We start from the raw sequence: 22,647 nt of genomic DNA, 5'->3' as shown, positions 1-22,647 counted from the left end.
TCATGTGAAATTATAAGATCACCAAATGTGAATCCCTCTACACCACAACACATTACACTCAACCGACACTCTACCCCAACTACTCAAAGTGTTCTTAGTTTAGATAATAGCATAATACAGTATGTAAATAATGAAGATCATGTAACTGCCAAAAGTAGTTTTTTAGAAGCACAAACATGGCCCTGGTTGCCAATAAAGTAATTAAGCCTTTAAAACAAATTCCATTTAACAGTACAAAATTAAAAACTAACATTTTAAATATATTTCATCAAAACATCCAACATCTCCAATCTAAAATTGACTCTTTAATAATAACAATTGAAGAAATAAAACCGGAAGTAATTATATTAACTGAGCACAAACTAAAAATGCATGAAATTGAAAAATTGAAAATACCGGGTTATATAGTAGCTAGTTGTTATGCCAGAACAGATTACAATGATGGAGGGGTAATTATTCTTCTATCAGAAAAAATTTCATTTAAAAATTTAAATTGCCAATCCATTAAAAACATTAATCTAGATAAAATATTTGAGTCTTCATTAATTGAAATAAAAACAGGGAAGGAAAAACTAATAATTGCTGGGGTATATAGAACACCATCAGTAAATATTGATGACTTTCTACAGAAATTAAACCTGTTATTGGATATGATGGACAGAAAAAAGACAAACTTTGTAATGGGTGGGGACTTTAATATTGATTTTTTAAAAGAGGGTAAAAAGAAAAGTGATTTTATGAATATTTTAAAAATGCATGGTCTTCATTATACAATTAATATTCCCACTAGAACTACTCAAAAATGTGAATCAGCAATAGATAATTTTGTAACTAACATAAATAGTAAAAGTTACGGAGTAGAATGCTTTATCACTGGGCTGTCAGATCATGATGGGCAACTGTTTCAGTTAAAAGTAACTAAGGGTAGCAATGATAAGAAGTGTAAAATAAATTTGGAGAGTAGAAAGTTCAGCCAGGATAGTATAAACATGTTTATTAAAGATCTAGCTAATGAAGATTGGACCCAGCTGTACACTAGACCAGTGGATGAAAAATTTACCTATTTTTACGATATTCTGAAATATTATTTCAATTTGCATTTTCCAAGAGCCAAAACAGTAAAACATAATAATCACAACCAATGGATTGATGATGAAGTCATTTTTAAGAGAAGAATAGTTATTTGTGTAACTAGTGGTGAAAGTGGCACTTTGCTGCACACGAGAGCAATGTTTATGCACGAGCCGCAGGCGAGTGCGGAATGATCTCGAGTGCAGCAAAGGCCTTTTTCACTCGTGTTACACATTAAATTTTTCCTACAGTCACTATAAATCATATAAACAATTAGTCTTTCAAACACTATACAACACGTTTTTAGATTCAGCTGGCAACACAAATGGTGCCCTTAGAGAAAGTAGTACCCGCGGTCCGTATCACTCCGCTATTTTTTCTCGGCAAGAAATGTGCTCCGCGTTTTGAGAATATAGTTCCGTATGTTTTTGTAATTTAAAGTGGTTTCCGCGCCTAAAAAAATGCTTTAAATGTATTTTTTTGTTTATTAAGATCGTAGGAATGTTTTAAAAACGTTTAAAAGAAAAGTCCAGGAAGTTCAGAAATACCGAAACTATAAACACGAAATGACAGGTTAAATCGTAGTTATAATAGTCAATCAGCTGCTCATAGTATTATTATCTTTAAGTGTTGCCAACCTATTTCCGAGCGTACACGGATTACGTGCATAATAGAACCACGCTGTTTTGTGTTGTTTCGTTGGAATCCTGATGTGCGGCAAAGTATAAACCGTACGGCAAAGTATAAATATGCAGCAATTAGCAGCTGTATTATAGCTGTATTGTTGTATTATAAACAGTACAAGGAAGCTAACTTTGTCGGGTGACTGTAGGAAAACATAATTGATCAGTACCATGTGTATAGAAACAACAAAAGTAATATAGTATTAAAAAACCTTATTAAAGAACAAAATAAGCAGTATAACCTAATGATTCAAACAAAGAAAAAAAATATGTTTAGTAATAAAATTAAAAATTTGGCTAATGTTAACAAAACGGTATGGAGAATGGTGAACAAGGAAATACGAAGTAAAAGAGAAAAGCAATTTTCTAATATTGTTCTAAAGCACAATGGAATTAAAATTAAAAACCCTGATATTGTTTCAAATGTTTTAAATGATTACTTTGCTGATGTGGTGGAAAATCAGGTCATACCCAAAATTAACCTTAATAAAAACGTGTTACCAGTTAGTATGAACGCTTACTTTACAGAAACAAGATTCAATTGCAAAACCATTGACGAGAAAATTCTAAATAATATGATTGATTCTCTGAAACCAAAGTGGTCATCCGGATATGACGAAATTCCAACCAAAATTCTAAAAGAAGCCAAATCAGACCTTGTTATTGACTAAAATTACATGTTTTGTACATTTTTTATGTTTTATTTATAATTAAATTCTATAAATCCTGTTATTTAGTTTTAAGCTTGACATTATCTTTTTTATTAAACCATTTGGCTAGTCTATTCAAAGAGTTTCCTCAAATGTTAAACAACTATATTTTATTTATTATTACTAAATACATTTTAAGAAAGGACATTATATAATATTAGGCTATAAGAAGAATGACGAAGCACCTGTGCATTTATCTGTAACCTTTGTACGTTATGTGCTAATAAACATGATTTGATTTGATTTGATTTGATTTGATTTGATTCAGTTCTATTAAAGCCATTGGTTCACGTTATAAACTCTTCCCTTATAACTGGTGTTTACCCGGCACAGCTAAAAATTTCCAAGATAATTCCTGTTCATAAAAAGGGGACACTTCAGGAGGTTTCTAATTATAGACCATTAGCAATACAACCATCACTTTCCAAACTCTTTAAGAAAAGTATACTGTACCAATTAATAGATTATTATGAAAAAAACAACATGTTAGACTCAGAACAACACGGCTACAGAAAAGACAAGTCCACCACATCAGCATTGATATCTTTTATTGAAGATATTTTAGATAATTTAGATAAAGACAATTGTGTTGTTGGTGCTTTTTTAGATATGACTAAAGCTTTTGATAGTGTTCACCATCCCACATTAATCAATAGGCTTGAAAGTAATGGTATTTCTGGTAAAGAGTTAAACTGGATTAAGTCATACTTAGAAGGGAGGAAACAGTATGTTAACATTAAATTTGTAGACAACAAAAATGAATATGATGTTAAATCTAAGTTAAGACAGGTTAAATACTCGGTCCCTCAAGGATCTGTTTTAGGGCCGTTCTTATTCTTGTGTTATATGGGAGGTATGCAGGAACTTTTGACAAATAAAATTGATAATATTAGACTATGTCTGTATGCAGATGACATTAGTATGTCAATTCATGACAAAGACAAAACTTAAGCAGAACAAAAAATGAAAGAGGCCATAACAGTAGTAAACACTTTCCTAAATGAAAGAAATCTTTTATTAAATAGAAGTAAAACATCATTGGTGAAATTTTCTTGCACAAACTTAAAAAACAAAGCCAATTTTGATAATTTTGAAGGAAAAACCAATTTTTTGGGACTTACAGTTGATAATACATTAAACTGGTCCAAACATGTTGATAATGTTTTGTAGGAAAATAAGCTCTGGAATTTTCATTATCAAAAGACTTCGCCCGTTTTGTAATGAGCAAACACTGAAGACAATTTACTATGTTCATATCCATTCACAATTATCATATGGATTAGAAATTTATGGTGGTACAAGCGACTATAACTTAAAAAGAATATTATGCTTACAGAAGGAGGCTATTAGATGCATACTAAATTTAGAAAGAGATGCCTCTTGTAAAAACTATTTTAAAGATTTAGGGTTTCTAACAGTTTATAGTTTATACATTTACAAAACAATACTTTATGTGAAAAAAATGAATCAAAATTACAGCGACAACAGGACATTCATGAGCATGACACAAGGAACAAACAAAATTTTACAGTTAAAAAGCATAAAAAAGAAAAATTTAAACAAAGACCAGATTATATTGGCATCAAATTTATCAACCACCTCCCAGAAAGCATTAGGAGAGAGCAGAGTATGAATATGTTTAAAAGAAAATTGAAAACATTTCTAATAATTAATTCTATTTATAGTAAAGAGGATTTTTTTAAACTATGAGTAGACTATTTATTTTAATTTTTTAACATTATGTGTGTATAACAATGTAACAATGACGCATTCATGTGCAGTTATGTACGTTCTGAATAAAGATTTGATTGATTGATTGATTGATTGATTGACCTCAAAACACAAACAAAAATGAACTGTTGCATATATGCGACGTTTGGTCTGTTTCAAGAAAACTATGATAATTTTCACTATTGTCTTCGCTGTAGACCGGGCGTCGCAAATATGCAACATTACAAAAGGTTATAAAAATACAAAAAAACAAGAATGAATTATTTACAAACACGATTGTAGCGTATTACAATGTAAATTATCACTGTTTTACAGGTTTTTGCCTGTGGTCTGTGTGTTCTGTTAACCAAGTGACAGCCGGTCTATGTGTAAGATTCAAATGTATACCTCGGTCTGTGGCAATGACCGCGGCGTCGCATATATGCGACGCTCAGTAGCGAACGTGTTAATTTGCCCTCTTACTCCTGCTGTGTCCAGAGCCATTGCAATTGTGTCGTGCTTTAAAGTATTCAAATGCCTTACCAAAGTCAATAAATATTACTAAAACCTGTTTTCCTTCACTAATAAGCTGTTAATTTATATAATCTGTAAAATCTAAAAGTAGCTCGTTTGTTTCTTTCTCCCTCTGATATGCATATTGCTGTTTGCTATACTATTCCTTTCTAAATGGTCAATCATATTATTTGCAATATATTGCTCCATTAACTTACTAATAGCTGGTAAAATAGATATTGGGCGATAATTCAAATAGCTCTCATGCCTTCCTGATTTATAAATTTGTCTAATTACTGCAGTTTCTAACATTTCTGGAACACAAGATGTTTTAATTGAAGTATTTACCAGTCTTATTATGGGTTCAGACAGTAAATCAGAATTGTTTTTCAGTCCTGCATGCGTATATTATCTAAACCTGGTCCCTTTTCCCTCATAGATTGTACCAATATATTAAAATTTTCCTTATTCAGGTCTGGTATGGTTAGAGTCTCCTTAAATTTCTTTTGCTCCTTATATTGTGTCACAATTATCTGACAGCCATGTAAAGAAGTATATACACATTCTGTAAATTGGTCGCCAAAGGAATTGCACACTGTTTCTATTTGTTGTTCTTACCCAATAAATATTTCTCTACGACCTCATCTATATTTATTGTTTTTTCCCCAAAATCTTATTTATATTAGGGCCTATTCCAAGTCACTTTCATATTGTTTCTATTTCTTTAGAACAAACAATAGTAAATTTATTTTAGCTATATTAATTTCTGCAACTACATTTTGTATGTTGTTTTTTCTGAATCACGTGATATAATATATATGAGGTTACATTACCTTAATCGCCAAGTGATCCATGTAGTCCAAAACTAGGATTACGTAAGTTTCGACTTCAATGCGTCATTGTCAAATCCACAAAAACTTTTTCAAACCATAAGGGTCACGTCATAGTCTTTCCGACACGCACAAACAAAACACAATAACGGGCAAAAATACATTTAAGTAGGCCTAAATGTATTTTTGTCTTTTAAAGAACAATGAAAAATAAAATTTTGAGGTTGTCCAAAAGGTAAGTCCAATGTGCACTGAATTTATGTGAGTTTAAAATACAAATTTATATTTAATTTGGAAAGAATAAGGAAAGTGAGTCCTCTTGAGGTTAACTGTAATATAAATTGGATATAAACTGGATTTTCTTATTGCATAATTAAGTTAAATTTAATTTGGATAAAATCTTGACTCATTCTTTAACATTTTTTAACTATGGCTTCCTTCTCTTCAGTCTTCTTCAATCTGAATGTTCACATGGGTCTATTGTTGAACATATGGATCACTGTTTTACTGCTTACTTGAGTTTTGATTCCTTAACACGTTCGCTACCGAGTGACGCACATTTGCGTCGGTCCGGTCACTCTTACAGACTAAAAGGAATGATCATGACGTTGCTTACAGACCAAGTGATATAGGAATAACATTGCCGAGAGACCAAAAGAGAAATATCGTTTAAATGGACTAATTGACTTCATAATAACCTTAAGTGAATTAGTAAGCAATAAATATTGTTTTTATTTTTCGTTATGAGCAAATTTTAAAACGCCGCATATATGCGTCGGACAGTCTATTTAACGAAATCCAGTTAAAAAGATTACATTTTCGTTTCAATAGACCAGGCGACGCACGTAAGCGTCGTTGTAAATTTGGTTGTTTCAAGCTTTTACATAAACAACTAAAGAAACTCCACTAAACACTAGCCAAAACTGCAAAGGTTATAACGTTTACATCTGTTCTGTGATGTCGCGGAATACACAATGTAAACAACAATGTTGCCAACTGTTGTGTGACGTAACCAATCGTCATATCCACGGACCAAGCGACGCACATTTGCGGCAGATATCCCTCTAGACCGATATGATAAAATCCGTGCTCTAAAATAGACCGTTGCTAAGAAATACGCTGTTTAATAACATTAGAATACCGACGCAAATGTGCGTCGTTAGTCCATTTCAATGTGACCAGCTGACGCAAATATGCGTCGGTGGTCTATTGTGAGAAACGAGTTGACGCACAATTGCGTCGCTGGTCTATGCGAACGTAAATTCCATATAATTGTGGTAGAGAACGTGTTAAGGACTAATTTTGAAATTATAACATAAGAAATTTTGATGTATTGCAATTATCTTACATATTTAATAAATAACTAAGTTGTGGGTTTTGTAAAAAAATATATAGGCTATGGAATAGATATTACTAATGATTAATTGAACGTAGATTAGTGGATTGTATAAGGTAAATGAATACTAGGTCAGCCTTAACATTATGGATCTGGATGACTTTCTGAGAAGTGATTAACAAAGGTGTATGAACAAAAATTAACATATTTTAAGAAACTTAATACTAAATGATGAATGAATGAAATGAAATATTACAACTCGATTTGTCTCAATTAAGTTTTGAATGATATAATACACAAAATTTCTACTAATGAAATAATATTTAAAAAAACATTAAGTTTATATCATTTTACTGAAGAGGGCTCTTAAAGCCTTAATTGAAATCCCAGTTCTGTAAAAGTTGTGCAAGACTATTTTACAAAATTCAAAATCAAATTAAAACTCACCAACATTGTGTTGTTGTTATGTTGGATTATTGCATGGATAGTTTCAAGTACCCAAGGTTTAGATGCACGAAAGTCGATGTCCCATAAGTCAGCTACAGTCACGACCCGTAACAACTTGCCCAGTAAGTATATACCATCCTGTGTGGTAAAGAGTGGATTAGTTGGCATTAGTACATCATTATTTTAAACTCATCAAAACAATAACAAAAACACATATACAGTAAACCTTCGATAGTTCGACACTTGATAATTTGACACGGGCTGAGCTATTTTGTCAAGTGATATTTAATGGTTGCTATTGTGATGTAAGCTGACTTGAAAAGTTTTTTGGAGATTTTACAAATGTGCAGTAAACTGAGTCAATATCCACAATATCCAGTGGTCATGTTGCTGTAGTATGTTTTTACAATGGTTTTACTTACGAATCTTATGATTTTACTTTCTTTGTTCTGTAATAATTTTACTAAAACTACAGTTGGAAAATTGTCACCAGACATTAAGTGGGCTCTATCCAGCGGCCTGGATTTCAATTCAAGATGGCGGATTATATGGCTTGAAATATAGTTCTGGATTGAACAATGAACATGCCTCTATTGTAAAAAAAACTCAACATTCTAAAACTAATTTGTTTCCAATGATTGTGTACTTCTTGTGCTCTAAACATATCAGAGCTCGCAATGAATGGGGAAACTAATGTTTAACTATTATTTAGAAGTTAAATCACATGTTAAAAAGACTAATTTACGGATTTTCAAAACGATTTTGTAAATTTAAAGAAACAATTACAAAGTTTCAATTCAAGTTTACCCAGTGCATAGTTTGGATATTTGTAAATAATTTACAGGTTATTTCAACTCGATGCCACAAGGTTCTTTAATGTGGACCAAGTTTACACGGTAACCAGCCGGTGGGTGGAACCCTCTTAAAAGTCAACGTTAACACTATGCTCTTATTTTACGTAGCCGCTAGTGTTTTTAAAACTCCAGTTAACTTCTTAATAGACTTATATCACAAAGTATTAGTATAAATGAAAGCTTTGATGTAGAAAGTTATTAAAACAAATATACATGCCATCTCTAAAGAGTAATTAACATGTTCACTGCTGAAAACCTTTACACAGGCACTCCTAAACTGCGGCGAGGCCCGGGCGGAGCCCCGGCACGCTAACTGAATCAGCGAACGCTATTGGCATTGAAATCTCAGTAAGACGAATCACAAAAGAGCAGTGGTGATTGTTCTGCGATTTTACCCCGAAAGTGGTTTTAGTTCACTGAAACACCCAAAGGTAGCAGCACTGCCTGGATCAATAACCAGAGTCTTTGTAATATGGCTCAAATATAGAAAATCTCCGAAAACGGGACAAAAAAAAAACATCGCCAGACGGGATTTTACGGGAATGTTTAGTACCAACCTACACCAAAATAAAGCTCGCATTTTAAGCTACAGGCTGGCAACAATTACAACGTTACTTGGCCCGGCAATGGCTGAGCTCACATTTAAGCAAAGTTCTTGGCATTGGTGAAGGACGACATTTCCTGCCCCGCACGAGTGGCGCCGGTACCGCGGGGCAGGAATTCCCGCCCCTCGCACTGAACGTGTTAACAAAATAATAAATGCATTGAAAATTTATACTTTTTAAACAAAAATATAGTTTTGATACTGTTTTAAAATATCCCACTGCTATGAAATGACTTAACTGAATAACAAGACATCATGTTGGTCAAACACTGTTTCAGCTCGCAGACAGTTTAATTCAAACCGTTGATAGATTCTGAAAAGTCTTAAGATGTTAAATGGCAAACAAAAATCAAAATCTATGTTGATATAATAATTATTTTTAAACAGTTGTATGTTAGAGTTACCAGTTTCAGATCATTATCCATCCTCTTCCATATTATCTTCTGGATAGCTTCACTAAGTTCCATTGCACCAAACTCCACCCTACAATCAGCCATTTCACTGGCTAACATCTCATTAAAGTCTGCAGCAGTCAGGGTAAGCTCTGCTAGACTTCCAACCATCTTTATTGCATTGCACGACAACTGTCAAGATAAAAAAAAAATAGCTAAGATATCACAAGTAAAATAAAGCTCCTTGTAACTAATGTACTACTTTTGTAAGCACAAATAGTGCATACCTAAATCATGTAAAACCTGTACGTTAATATTGCCAATATATATCATTCATTCAAGATTACGGTTCACAAGCATCACCACCGTTAATCTTTTACTTATACATTTTTTGGTACTTATTTTTGTTTTAACCTAATATTACAAAATCACTTATTGTTGGATACTGCTTGATTTGCACATAAACAATTTGACTTGGAGACGAAAACTATACTTTAACCCTCAAACTAATATGCTATCTCGTGGTCTAACAACCAGTTAGAATTATACCACTCGGCAGAAATCAATGACCTAGAATGATTCAGTTTAAGTAAACATGTTTTTTTTGTTGTTTTTTTTTCTATTCTGTTGTTAAACTAGATAACCTGGGCTGATTTTTCCATAGCTAAATCCAACCAGAAATTTGTCAGGAATCTGGGTATTTTTTATCTAACCAATTATAAAACATTATAACGTATGACAGTACAGCAGGAACCTAAAGCCTATCTTCTGAAAACAGGCAGGGGAGCCAGAAGTAGCAAAGAGGTTGTCACAACGTACCTGTCACAGTGTACAGTCATATTACACCGCATTTGCTCAGGATTTCAAGGTACTTGATCGTCTACCAAGGGAGAGTCGGATAAGACAGGAGGTCACACCCCAAAGATAGGATAGTCAAAACACTACTGTAGTAGATAGGCCTTTGATAATTTTCATATTATAAAATACTTTAACAGAGTACATACCTTTGTTTCTTTTGAATGGAAGAATATACTCCTTTTCTTTTTCCTAGCGTTGTTGGGATTCACTAAGATTCCATGTTGGCTGCTAGAATCTTCAACTATTTCTTCTTCTTCTTCTTCTTCTTTATCATCTTCAAACTCCTTATTTTTATGATGTTCACCAGGAACATTGCTGTGGTATTTTTCCTCCGTAATATGATAAATTTTGGGTCTCAGTGTACTTTCTGAACTGCTTTTATTAGATGGTGGAGTAGAGTTATTGATCAGGTTGTATTTGTAAACAGTATTGTTCTGTGTTTTGGACGAGAATTTGGCTTCTTCAAAACTTGTATTAACTGCAATTTGATGTTTTACTTGGTCTATGTGCATCTTTCCGGGAATAAAAGAGGCATTCTGAGATGATGAGCTATTAAATTTGTCCGAAATCAAATATTCTGTTTTAGAAAACGTTTGAGTGTCAGAATTATTACTACTAGTACTATTGATGTTAATTTCAGGCTTATATGTTTTGTTTTGTGCATTTGTAAAGGATTCAGTTGTAGTTTTTATTATAAATGTCTCAATTTCAGTTGAATTTGAATTGCTGCTTTTGTTTTGACATTCATCCTTATTAACTGAATTGGTACAAAGAGGTGCATAATTGGTATTATTAGCATTGCTATGTAAAATAACACTTGGTTTAGTTGTGTAATTTCTTTTAAACACATTAGTATTGCTTACAGATGGTGTAGTTCTATTTATAGGTACAGGTACTCCCATTGTGGTATTTGAGACTGATTCATTACTTTCTCCAATTTTTAGTGTCATTGATGTTTCTTCTGTAAAATTTTCTTCTAAGATTATTTTTGTTGAAAATTTTTCTTGAGTGTCATTTTTGGTCTCTATATCTGTGTGTGTATCAGGTAAACTTTTCTCAGTTGAAGATTTTTCTGCAGTTCTACTTATTTCTGATGAAATATCTTTTGTTTTACTTTCATCTTCAGAATATTTCTCTGGCAGATTACTTTGCTGTGATACACTTTTTGCAGCTGTACTTTGCGCTGATGAAATTTGTACAGTTGTACTTTGCTCTAATGTAATAGTTTCTGTAGTAGGCCTACTTTTTTCTGTTATAACTGTTCCTGTTGTACTTTTATGTGTTGTATTTGTACTTTGCACTGATGAAATTTGTACAATTGTACTTTGCTCTAATGTTATCGTTTCTGTAGTACTTTTTTCTGTTATACTTGTTCCTGTTGTACTTTTATCTGTTGTATTTATTTCTGGTGTTCTTTGCTCTGTTGTACTTGTTTCTGGTGTGCTTGTTTCTGTTGTACTTGTTTCTGTTGTACTTGTTTCTGTTGTACTAGTACTTTCTTCACTTGTGCTGGTTTCAGATGTGCTGCTTTCTCTATTTATGTCATTGACTTCACTCTCATCATCACCATCTGTGAATTCTGTCTCCATTTGGGGATTGAAAACTGTAAGAATAACCTTTGATCCATCATCTCGGCTCAATAAGTTTTCAGGAGTGTACTTGTAGTTTTGTTTAATATCAGCAGATTGAGGCAAGGAAACTACTGAATCCAGCAGTCTCTGAGCAGCTGTTAGGTGCTTACGTGTATATCTACTTAAAGCACTCTTATATTCATTCTCCTCCAATTCTCCTAGTATAGAGGCACAAACCTACAAAAAACCATATGTAACATAATTTAATACATTTCAAAAAGGAGAAAAAGCTCATAAATATTGAAAGTAACAATAACTTGAGATGTCACTCATTTACTGAAACCAGGAAAATTGTATGTAGATTCAATTTTTTAAATCGTAGATATAGTTTTTAAAAATCAACACCACTAAAAGTAGTAAATATGAGGGTTGTCCATAAATTCAGGTCTACAACAAGGTCCAATCATAGCTAAGCAAGCCAATTCAAATCCTATACCAGGACAGGGTAACCTGCTTTACTGGGCAATTGACTGGGCTATAGCCAAGAGTGCCAAGTTTTTACAGGTGCCAAATTTTCCAAAATTTTTGTACGGTATTGATTAGTTTATTTTGCAAAAAAACATACAAAAATGTACAAATTTCAATCTGTATTTTAACCTGAAAATAGCATTAAAAGTTGTTTTTATAGCTACTTTTTTAAAATAATTTCTGGGAGAGAGGTCCCAAACATGTTTACAGCCTAGGTATACAAGGATTAGAAATCTAACCACAGAACTTGATTCTTATGAGACAGGAGCGTTGATTCTTGCTTTTATTGTTAATGGCTGAGATAAGACCAATCGTCTTACAGGGGTATTGGGAGAACTAAAGTACACACTAAAGTATGACACTGGCATGCTGGTGTTGGATTTAACTACCTCACGGGGCTACTACTAATTAGAGACCTTAAATTCTAGATAAATTTATTGTTGTTTACTATATTTATTTTGTATGTGATGACAATTAAGGATTATCCATTGTTTAAAATCGTTGAGAATGGAATTTTGAATCCTATTCCCGTCAGCTTGGTTTAATAATTTTCTATAAAGAAACATATTTGCTAAAATCTGCTGCTTTAGTTACATTTATGCAGAATGTTATAATACCAGGGCAAGATGAGAATGTTGGAAGATTTCTTTATTTCCAATATGCATACGTTATAATTATAGCAGTTATGGTTATAGCAGTTATAGTTAATACATCTAAAGCAAAATCAATATTTTTCCTACAGTCACCCGACAAAGTTGGCTTCCTTGCACTAATTATAGTACAGAAAGCTGCTGATTGCTGCATTGCATTTACTTACTTTGTCACAACCGTTTATACTTTGTCGCACGGTTTATACTTTGGCGCACCCCAGGATTCCAACCAAACAACAAAATACAGTAGGGTTTTATTATGCACATAATCTGTAGGGGCAACTCCAAGAATAATATTTTGGGTAGGCCTGACAAGGATCAAGAAGAGTTTGATCGGGGGTCGAGAGGTTTGAAGGGCTTCCCCGCAAAAGGGGGGAATTTTAAAATTTAAATGCAAAATAATTAGTTTGAATGCTTCTTTTTATTTACATATAATTAAATTTCTTTATTTATTTATAATTTTGAAACATCTACCAAAATGTTGGGTAGGCCCGGGCCTACCTGGCCTGCCCTCTGGAGCCGCCCCTGAATCTGTGTACGCTTGGAAATAGGTTGCCAACACTTAAAGATACTATTACTATGATCAGCTGATTGACTATTTATACTACAATTTAACCTGTCATTTTGTGTTTATATTCTATTTTTGTTCAACGCTTGGTTTGAACATAAAGTTTAGTATTTGAAAGATGAATTTTAAGTGGGCCTAACATGTTTAAAAATAATGAACTCGTGAAAGTGATTGTGAATATATGTGTAGACCAGAAGAATTAGCAAAAACTGCAAAACATGTTTCATTAAACCTGTTACCTGAAAAATCAAGAAAAAAGTATGAACGAGCATACTAACTGGTTTCCTCTTGGTGCGTAAGTAAGAGAATTACAAAATTGTCAGAAAATATGTTTTATTGGCATATTTTGCAGAACAATCTACTTGTTTATTCTGTTTATACTGATTATTACTGTTTATAAGTGTATTCTTGCAAATAAGTAATACTTAAATATACTACGACTACTACAATCAGCTGTTGCAGTATTTCCCATTCCTTTCAATGCTTGGGTTTAACCTAACCTAAAAACGTGTTGTAAAGTCTTTGAAAGACTAATTATTTATATGCTTTATAGTGACTGTAAGAAAAATATTATGTGTAACACGAGCGCAAATGGCCTTTGCTGCACTCGAGATAAATTCCGTACTCGCCTGTGGCTTGTGCGTAAACATTTATCACGTGTGCAGCAAAGTGCCATCTTTGCTCACTAGTTACACAAATAACTATTTCCTACAGTCACCCGACAAAGTTGGCTTCCTTGTACTGTTTATAGTACAGAAAGCTGCTAATTGCTGCATATTTATACTTTTTCGTACGGTTTATACTTTGTCGTACGGTTTATACTTTCGGGCACATCAGGATTCCAATGAAACAACACAAAACAGCGTGGTTCTATTATGCACGTAATCTGTGTACGCTTGGAAATAGGACTCAACACTTAAAGATAATAATACTATGAGCAGCTGATTGACTATTATAACTACGATTTAACTTGTCATTTCGTGTTTATAGTTTATGTTCTCTTTTCGGTATTTCTGAACTTTCTGGACTTTTCAATAAATGTTTTTAAAACACTCCTACGATCTTAATAAACAAGAAAATACCTTTAAAGCATTTTTTAGGCGCGGAAACCACTGCAAATTACAAAAATATACGGAACTATTTCCTTAAGGGAGCACATTGCTTGCCGAGGAAAAAATAGCGGAGTGATACAGACCGGGAACTACTTTCTCTAGGGCACCTATTTGTGTTGCCAGCTGAACCTAAAAAGGTGTTGTATAGTGTTTGAAAGACTAATTATTTATATGGTTTAAATAGTGACTGTTGGAAAAATATAATGTGTAACACGAGTGCAAAAGGCCTTTGCTGCACTCGAGATCATTCCGAGTAAACGTTGCTCTCGTGTGCTGCAAAGTGCCACTTTGCTCACTAGTTACACAAATAACTATTGGAGTTCCCACCACTATAACACTGAAACCAAATTTCAACTGTTTAAAAATAATCATATTTAATTTGTTGTTTTTTTTTAAGTTTGTGGCCACAATTTTGTAAAATTTTCTAATTAACGAGGGCAAGAGAAAATGTTAAAGATGACATAATAATAACATTTGAACAAGTATAACCTTATAGAAAGTGGACGGGTTGACCCAATCCACAAGGTCATTGTAGTGAGAGACGAGACTGTCAGCTGCTTTAGTCCAAGATGACTGAGGGATCCTGTTTAGCTCTTCATCATTGAACACCACCAGCAAGTCTTGCAGAGTTGCCAACACTCCTGCACTCCACTGTTCAGGTGATCTACATAACACACACCAGTACGAGTAAAGAGTCGAACCACAAACAAAGGTCACTGATATGAGTTTGTAAAATGTACTGACAAATTTGGATACCATAATACACTAGTTAATACCAATCATGGGGATACTGAACAATGTAAACCAAATATTGAAGTCATGGTGCATATTCAGAAAAGACATCTGAGGATCAAAAGATGGTGCATAGAAGGTGTATTTTAAAATATATAATAAAAAACATAATGTGTATGATAGTTTGAGAGTGTACAGATTTTTAGGTTTAGCCGACGGGCTATTTTGTCATCACCTTGTAGCTCGTTACAAAGCCTTTAGTACGATAGATTTGAAAATTGCCTACCATCAAGTTTCTATCCTTGAAAACAGTGACGGATATAGATTATTCTTTTGGGGGGGGGGGGGGGCAAGATTAGTTTAAGGTTAGATTAATTAATTTCAAGCAGACACACCATGATAATTTATCTCAGTTTTGCTGCGGTGATTTGCGCTAAATGTGACTTTTACTTTACCAAGATCACGCTGTATCATTATATTGTTCCATTAACATTAAATCATAAAAATGTATCTATTCAAGCCAAATAAATAAAATATCTCAATTACAAAAAAATAAATAAATAAATAATAAAAAATAAACGGTATCAGCATTCTGACACATACTTTCTCCCATAAGTTTGTCAACAACCTTTATCATGTGTAAGCGGTGAGAGTAAATATACGGAAATGGGATTTGTAAGATTTTCTTCAGAATTTAAAGGACTATAACATACTACATTTTTATCAAAATCGTTCGAGCCAATTTTGGGAAAATGTGATTTTCCGTTATTTTGTGGGGTTTTAATGGGAAAATAACATAATTTACAATAACTTTTGAACCGTAATTTTTACAGAGATGGGATTTGTACCATTTTGTTCAGAATATAAAGGACTATAACATACAAAATTTTTATCAAAATCGTTCGGGCCATTTTTGGGAAAATCTTATTTTTCCGTTATTTTATGGGGTTTTATGGGAAAATACCCATTAAAAATAAGAATTTCTAAAAAATTAAAAAAAATATCATAATTGTAAGGACCATAACATACTATGTCAAATAAAAACTGGATTTTTGTCTAAAATCCTATTTTTCGTTATTTTATGGGGTTTTTATGGGAAAATAACATAATTTACCATAACTTTTGAACCGTAATTTTTACAGAAATGGGATTTGTACCATTTTTTTCAGAATTTAAAGGGCTACAACATACTAAATTTTTATCAAAATCGTTCGGGCCATTTTCGAGAAAATCTGATTTTTCCGGTTTTTTATGGGTTTTTATGGGAAAATCCCCATTAAAAATCGAAATTTCAAAAAAATGAAAAAAACGCCTGGAGATACCATGAATTAGAACCTACATACCAAATTTCATCGAAATCGGACCACAGGTGTAGTCTCTAGCTCTGTACACATCCAGACACACAGACACACAGACACACGGACACACAGACACACACACACGCACACACACAGACATCACTTTGAAAACCACTTTTTTGGGTCCAGGGGGACCCAAAACGAATATATCCACTCAAAACTCAAACTCGAAAATTTTGACGAAAACAATACTTTCTCCATATACTATGGTATAGGGGGAGAAAGTAAAAAACATTGGTCAAAGATTTAACAGGTTGTCATCCCATCTGTAAACACTTATCCGAATCCAAGGAGTCAAATAGCGAATGTGATTATCATATTCGGAGGGGTTCTAACTACTGTATAGGTATTCTTTTGTGGGAACTACAAAACGTTAACATTTTAATATAATACAAGCTGCTATACCCGTGCTTTGCAACGGGGAGAAAATGTGATCTAGAGAGCTATTGAAGTAGTGCTGATGCGTGTTTTAAAATACAACAACTCTATGATTTAGTTTGACAATATAAACTGATATAAAGTGTAAACCTACTTACTTTCAAACACCTACTTTTAATGTTAATATAGATCCAAAAGAATATGACAACATACCTTAGTGTAGCAATAGCATCAATTGCTTTATATTGATGCTTCATGAATGACATGTTTGACCATAACCCTTCAATTTTGGTCAAGCCTTTTTACATGTAGCTTACTATATAAATTACAAATTGAAACTTTGAGCAATACTTTACAAAACGTATACAACCTTTCTTTAAAACCAAACATAACCCTCCTAAAACTACATAAAGCATCACAAACAAATTTTTCGAGTAAATAAACAAACACCACTTCATTGTACTGACCAGTTTCATTAATTAAATTGAATTAAATCATTTAATCTTTGGAAGCATGCCAGGCGTAGCCCTTTGGAAATCAGCCTGTGGGGCAGAGCCCTTAGGAAATTCATCCATATCAATACTTTTCGGCAAATCTACACACTCCAAGCTTCATTTTGATGTGCCATATGCCTATATTTTTATTTAGTAAATGGCCTTAGCCGTTTACATAAAATTTGATTGTATCACTTTAATAATATAATAGATATGTCAAACAGATGTAAATAAATAACAAACAATAGCAATGGCTACCACTGAACTGACTGAACTCTTCATTACTCCCCTCCCCTGTCGCCGGTAGATATGCTAGTCTCTAGCGGTCACTGCTGCAAGTGTAGATGGCCGCGTGGCAGGCGGAAGTTCGAGTCGGTCTGAATCAACCAGAACTCGCACAAACTATCACTGTCTGCCACGGTGATGACTTCGCGCATGATTCATGATAAATAATTTATATTATGGTACCTTTTTTTCTTCATTTCTATTATTTCGGGGGAGGCACCCTGCCCCCCCCCCTTATATTCACGCTTCTTGAAAATGACCGCTTCCGTCTCATTCTGAATGTGATAGATAGTATTCACATTTATCGTTTGTTTTTCCCTTGTCGCGATACTTTCTTTCTTCAGTTTCTTCAGTTATTTCATGTCTTCCAAAACTGTATGGTGTTTTTGGTGCTCCATCGTCCATTAATCTGACTGAGGTTCGGGATTCATGTTGCAGGAATTGAAAGATGCTTCATGATTTTGGGCATAGCAGCCAGTAGGACTACTCCATACATATAAATTCAACCGGAGTTTAAAATTCGATCCATTAGTAGAAGAAGTGACACTCTTGGAGGGAAATCCTCATTACGCCCATATCAGATATCAACATGGAAGAGAAACTACTGTTTCAATATGCCTTCTTGTCCCAGAGCCAAACACTGACAATAACAATAACAATCTACTAGATGTAGATGAGATTGATGAAAATACTTCTGATACTTTTACTCTACAAGATTCTGGCCCTACTATCTAACTATCCGAACCCATAGTGAAAATCAATTGAAAAATAACAAGAGCCCATTAGAAGAAGTAATTGACCCCAGAAACTACCAGTCTATTTTAAGGACTACTTTCATTATTAAGGAGGGAAGAATGTTACAATATTTTATACTCTGTTCTTCCTTTGTGTTGATTATTTTGTTAACTTGATAACAGTTTGTTCAAACTCCTAGTATGTTACAAGTGTGTTATTCTTTAGTGAACTTCAGCCTTTGTTCATGTAAATAGTCTCATTCTGATCAAAAATGTTTAAAATATTTATGAAAAATATTTAATCTCCAGTTTTAACTGTGGATAGCACTATTCTATTCTATAGCACTATTCTATTCTGGGGTGCACAGAAGGAGCCTCCCCGAATATTGTGTACATTACATGCTAAGAACGACATCACAATCGGGCGCACCCCAGGCAACGCTGACATGTCAGCGGCAAATCCTTCTACAACCGGAAGACTTTGAAAAATGAATCTGCCTAAACGGTCTTTTTCAAGGCCATTAGTAACAATCTCGATTAATATCAAGGGAATATCGAGAGACAAAGAAATATTACTGTCTGATATGTGCAAGACGCACGAATGCGACTTCCTCCTTGTGCAAGAAACACACCGGGGCATTTTAAAACCTACACCCAACATAGAGGGAATGAGACTGATTCTAGAGAGACCTCATGATCAATATGGTAGTGCTGTTTTTGCCAGGCCAGACATTGACATCATCTCAGCTTCGCTGACTGAGAGGAGCAATACTGAGATAGCGGTCAGGACACCACAGTACAGTGTCACCTCTTTGTATAAGCCTCCCGAATCTCAGTATGTATTTACAGAGCCCGATAATCTATGCTATGATGACATTAATTTCGTCTTGGGGGATTTTAATTGTCAGAGCATTACTTGGGGATACAAAGAGACAAGTGAAAATGGGACAAAACTTGAAACCTGGGCTGAGGGAAATGACCTGTAGCTTATACACGATCCTAAGCTCCCTTCCTCCTCGGTAGATGGAAGAGAGGTTATAACCCTGACAACATCTTGTGAGCAGCAGGATTGCCTCACAGTGTGAAAAGTCTGTAGGTGATCCAATTCCCCGAACTCAACACAGACCTATAGTATGCACCGTTAGTGCTGTTGTTAAACCTGAAGTTGTTCCTCTAAGGCGCAGGTTTAATTTCAAAAAGGCCAACTGGACGGGTTTTAGGTAGATCATCGCCAATATCCCTTCACAATCTGATATGTATGACTCCTTCGTCAAGCTTGTCCAGCAGGTTTCGAGAAAAATGATAGAGGCTGTCCAACCCATTACATCGCAGGACTCTCTGAAGAGGCAAAGCCACTGCTAGAACGATACCAAGGTCTCTTTGACAATGATCCCTTTGCTGAGGACACACTTCTAGCAGGTGAAGAGCTTATGTCAGTCATTGCCGAAAATCGCAGAACTAAGTGGTGTGATCTTGTGGAGAGTTTAGATATACAGGTGAACAGCAGACGAGCTTGGAAGTTCCTCAAGAACATAAATGGAGATGCGACAAAACCAAAAGACAACTTTACAACAGTTACTGCCAATCAAGTCGCTACCAACCTTCTTTTAAATGGCAAAACCTATGGAAGGAAATACCGGGAGCCTGTTGTGCGTGATGTGGCAAATGAGAATCACTTCCTGGAAGAAACATTCACCATGTCCAAGCTAACTGCAGTCATTACCAGCTTAAAGACTAATAGAGCTCCAGGTATTGGCGAGATCAGAGTCGAACAACTAAAGAACCTAGGTAAAAATGTCATACAATGGTTGTTGAGCCTCATGAACATGTGCGTAAGCTAAATGCATATACCAAAGATATGGAGAAAAGCTCTTGTGGCTGCACTGCTCAAACCTGTGAAAGATCCAAACGATCCTAAGAACTTTCAACCTGTTTCTCTCTTATGCCACACATATAAAATCTTAGAACGTGTGATACTCAATCGAATCGGCGATTTTCTGGAACAAAAGATCATTCCACAACAGGCAGGCTTTCGAGCAGGAAAGTCTTGTTGTGGCCAAGTTTTAAGCCTGACCCAGCACATTGAGGATGGGTTTGAGAGAAAACAGATCACGGGTGTCGCTTTTGTAGATATCACAGTTGCCTACGATACCGTACACCATCGAAGACTCTTGGGAAAAGTGTACAGCATTACCAAAGACTATCAGCTGACTTCAATGATAAGCACTTTTCTTCATAACAGGCGGTTTTTCGTGTCACTTCAAGGCAAGAAAAGTAGATGGAGGAATCAAAGAAATGAATTGCCTTACGGTAGCGTCTTAGCCCCAGCTCTTTATAACATATACACTAACGACCAACCGTTGCCAAACGCTACACGTCAGTATATATATGCCGATGATACGGCGGTGGCGGCACAAGGTAGGAGTTTTGAAGAGGTGGAACAGAAGCTGACTATGACTCTTAATGAACTTTCCCAGTACTATGACGCAAATCTCCTCAAGCCGAACCCTGCTAAGACCCAAGTTTGTGCCTTTCACCTAAACAATAGAGAAGCAGGCCGTGAGTTGAATGTGAGGTGGCGGGGAGACCGTCTTCAGCATTGTCCTACACCCAAATATCTTGGTGTCATACTGGACCGCAGACTGACATTTAAGGCGCATTGTATTGTGACAAGAGGTAAAGTATCAGCGAGGAATAATATCATCAGGAAGCTCACCAGCAGATGCTGGGGTGCTAAGCTAACCCTAATGTCCTCAGAACCTCAGCTTTAGCGCTCAGTGTGTCGGCTGCGGAGTACGCTGCACCAGTATGGGATGCATCGTCAAATGCAAAAAAGCTTGACATTGCAGTCAATGACATGGCTCGGATTGTAACTGGGTGTTTGAAACCAACCCCAGCACACAAACTCTATCCTATCATAGGGATGCCCCTCTATCAATCCGACGTGATGTGGCTACCGACGCAGAAAGAGAAAGGACTAAGCAAGAGACAGACCCTCGTCACCCATTACACAGCCACCAACCGGCAGAGCGACGGCTTCGGTCCAGAGAGAGCTTTTTATCACGGACACGAATCCTGGATGAATCACTCTCAAGCAATCGGGTGGCAAGGTGGGAGGCCACGTTGACTAACCCACCCACACCAGCCAGGGAGGAACTGGCTCCTGGTGGAGGCCTGCATTACACGGTGTGGAAGACTCTAAATCGAATCAGGGTCGAGGTACCAAAATGCAAGACAAACGTGCAGGAATGGGGTCTCTTACCAGACGAAGAAAACATCTTGTGTGCGTGTGGTGCTGTTCAGGATCCTGGCCATCTGCTGATCTGTCCACGCCTAGACCAGTCTAGCACATTAGATGATATTTTACAAGCGAATGACAAAGCCATATCGGTAGCTAATTTTTGGAAAAGCGAAGTCTGATTTCCGGACACGGAAAGTAAGTAAGTACTATTCTATTCTATCAGTTGTAGCCATTTTAACAATTGTAGCAGTTTAACAATAAAATTGTACGTTGGTAGTTGAATTGAACCACCGTCAGAGGGAGCTGATGAAAATTACAGATTTCTGTAGAGTACGCCAACTTTCCATCCAAGTAAAAATAAAGGAGAAATTAATTGTAAAAGCCATATCATCTTTAATGCCACATTAAATTTAAGAGTAACAAAAACTAATGAGAGAAAATATAATTTCAGACTGTGGCACACATTGTGAGTGGTTCATCCTACTGTCAGTTTTACTTTCTCTCTCTATACCATAGTATATGGAGAAAGTATTGTTTTCGATGGATATATCCGTTTTGAGTCCCCCTAGACCCAAAAAGGTGGTTTTCGAAGTTATGTCTATGTGTGTGTGTGTGTATGTGTGGATGTGTACAGAGTTACAAACCACACCTGTGGTCCGATTTTGATGAAATTTGGTATTTAGGTACTAATCCATGGTGTCTCCTGGCGTTTTTCCTTTTTATGAAATTTTGATTTTAAATGGTGATTTTCCCATGTAACCCATAAAATAACAAAATCCCATAAAAACAAAAACCCATAAAATAACAGAAAATTGGATTTAAAAAAAAAACCGAATTTGATTAGCCTAAAATTTGTATGTTAAAGATGGTCCTTATAATTCTAAAGGAAATAGTACAACTTTCCATTGCTGTAAAAATTACGGTTCAAAAGTTATTGCAACATTTGTGATTTTGCCGTTACTCCCACCGCTTAGCCATGATAAAGGTT

The 22,647-nt window shown here is 35.0% G+C and overlaps 1 protein-coding gene across 2 annotated transcripts in view; it reads right to left on the bottom strand.

Moving 5' to 3' along the window:
• The window catches only part of LOC129005968 (uncharacterized), a 104,016-nt gene that overhangs the window by 35,347 nt on the left and 46,022 nt on the right, over positions 1 to 22,647 (bottom strand). For both annotated transcript variants that reach the window (XM_054435047.1, XM_054435054.1), the window contains exons 16-19: positions 14,927 to 15,101; positions 10,155 to 11,816; positions 9,163 to 9,342; positions 7,301 to 7,438 (exon numbers count right to left, since the gene is read on the bottom strand). In XM_054435047.1, coding sequence (XP_054291022.1) covers positions 7,301 to 7,438; positions 9,163 to 9,342; positions 10,155 to 11,816; positions 14,927 to 15,101 — 2,155 coding nt within the window. The remainder of the gene's footprint in view (positions 1 to 7,300; positions 7,439 to 9,162; positions 9,343 to 10,154; positions 11,817 to 14,926; positions 15,102 to 22,647) is intronic.

The sequence above is a fragment of the Macrosteles quadrilineatus genome, unplaced genomic scaffold (assembly GCF_028750875.1).
Source record: "Macrosteles quadrilineatus isolate MER2022 unplaced genomic scaffold, UCM_ALF_1.0 Scaffold_1__1_contigs__length_201487025, whole genome shotgun sequence".
In the NCBI taxonomy this organism is placed as follows: Eukaryota; Metazoa; Arthropoda; class Insecta; order Hemiptera; family Cicadellidae; genus Macrosteles; species Macrosteles quadrilineatus.
The sequence above is the reverse complement of the archived record's forward strand: the minus strand, read 5'-3'. Positions and strand labels throughout refer to the sequence as shown.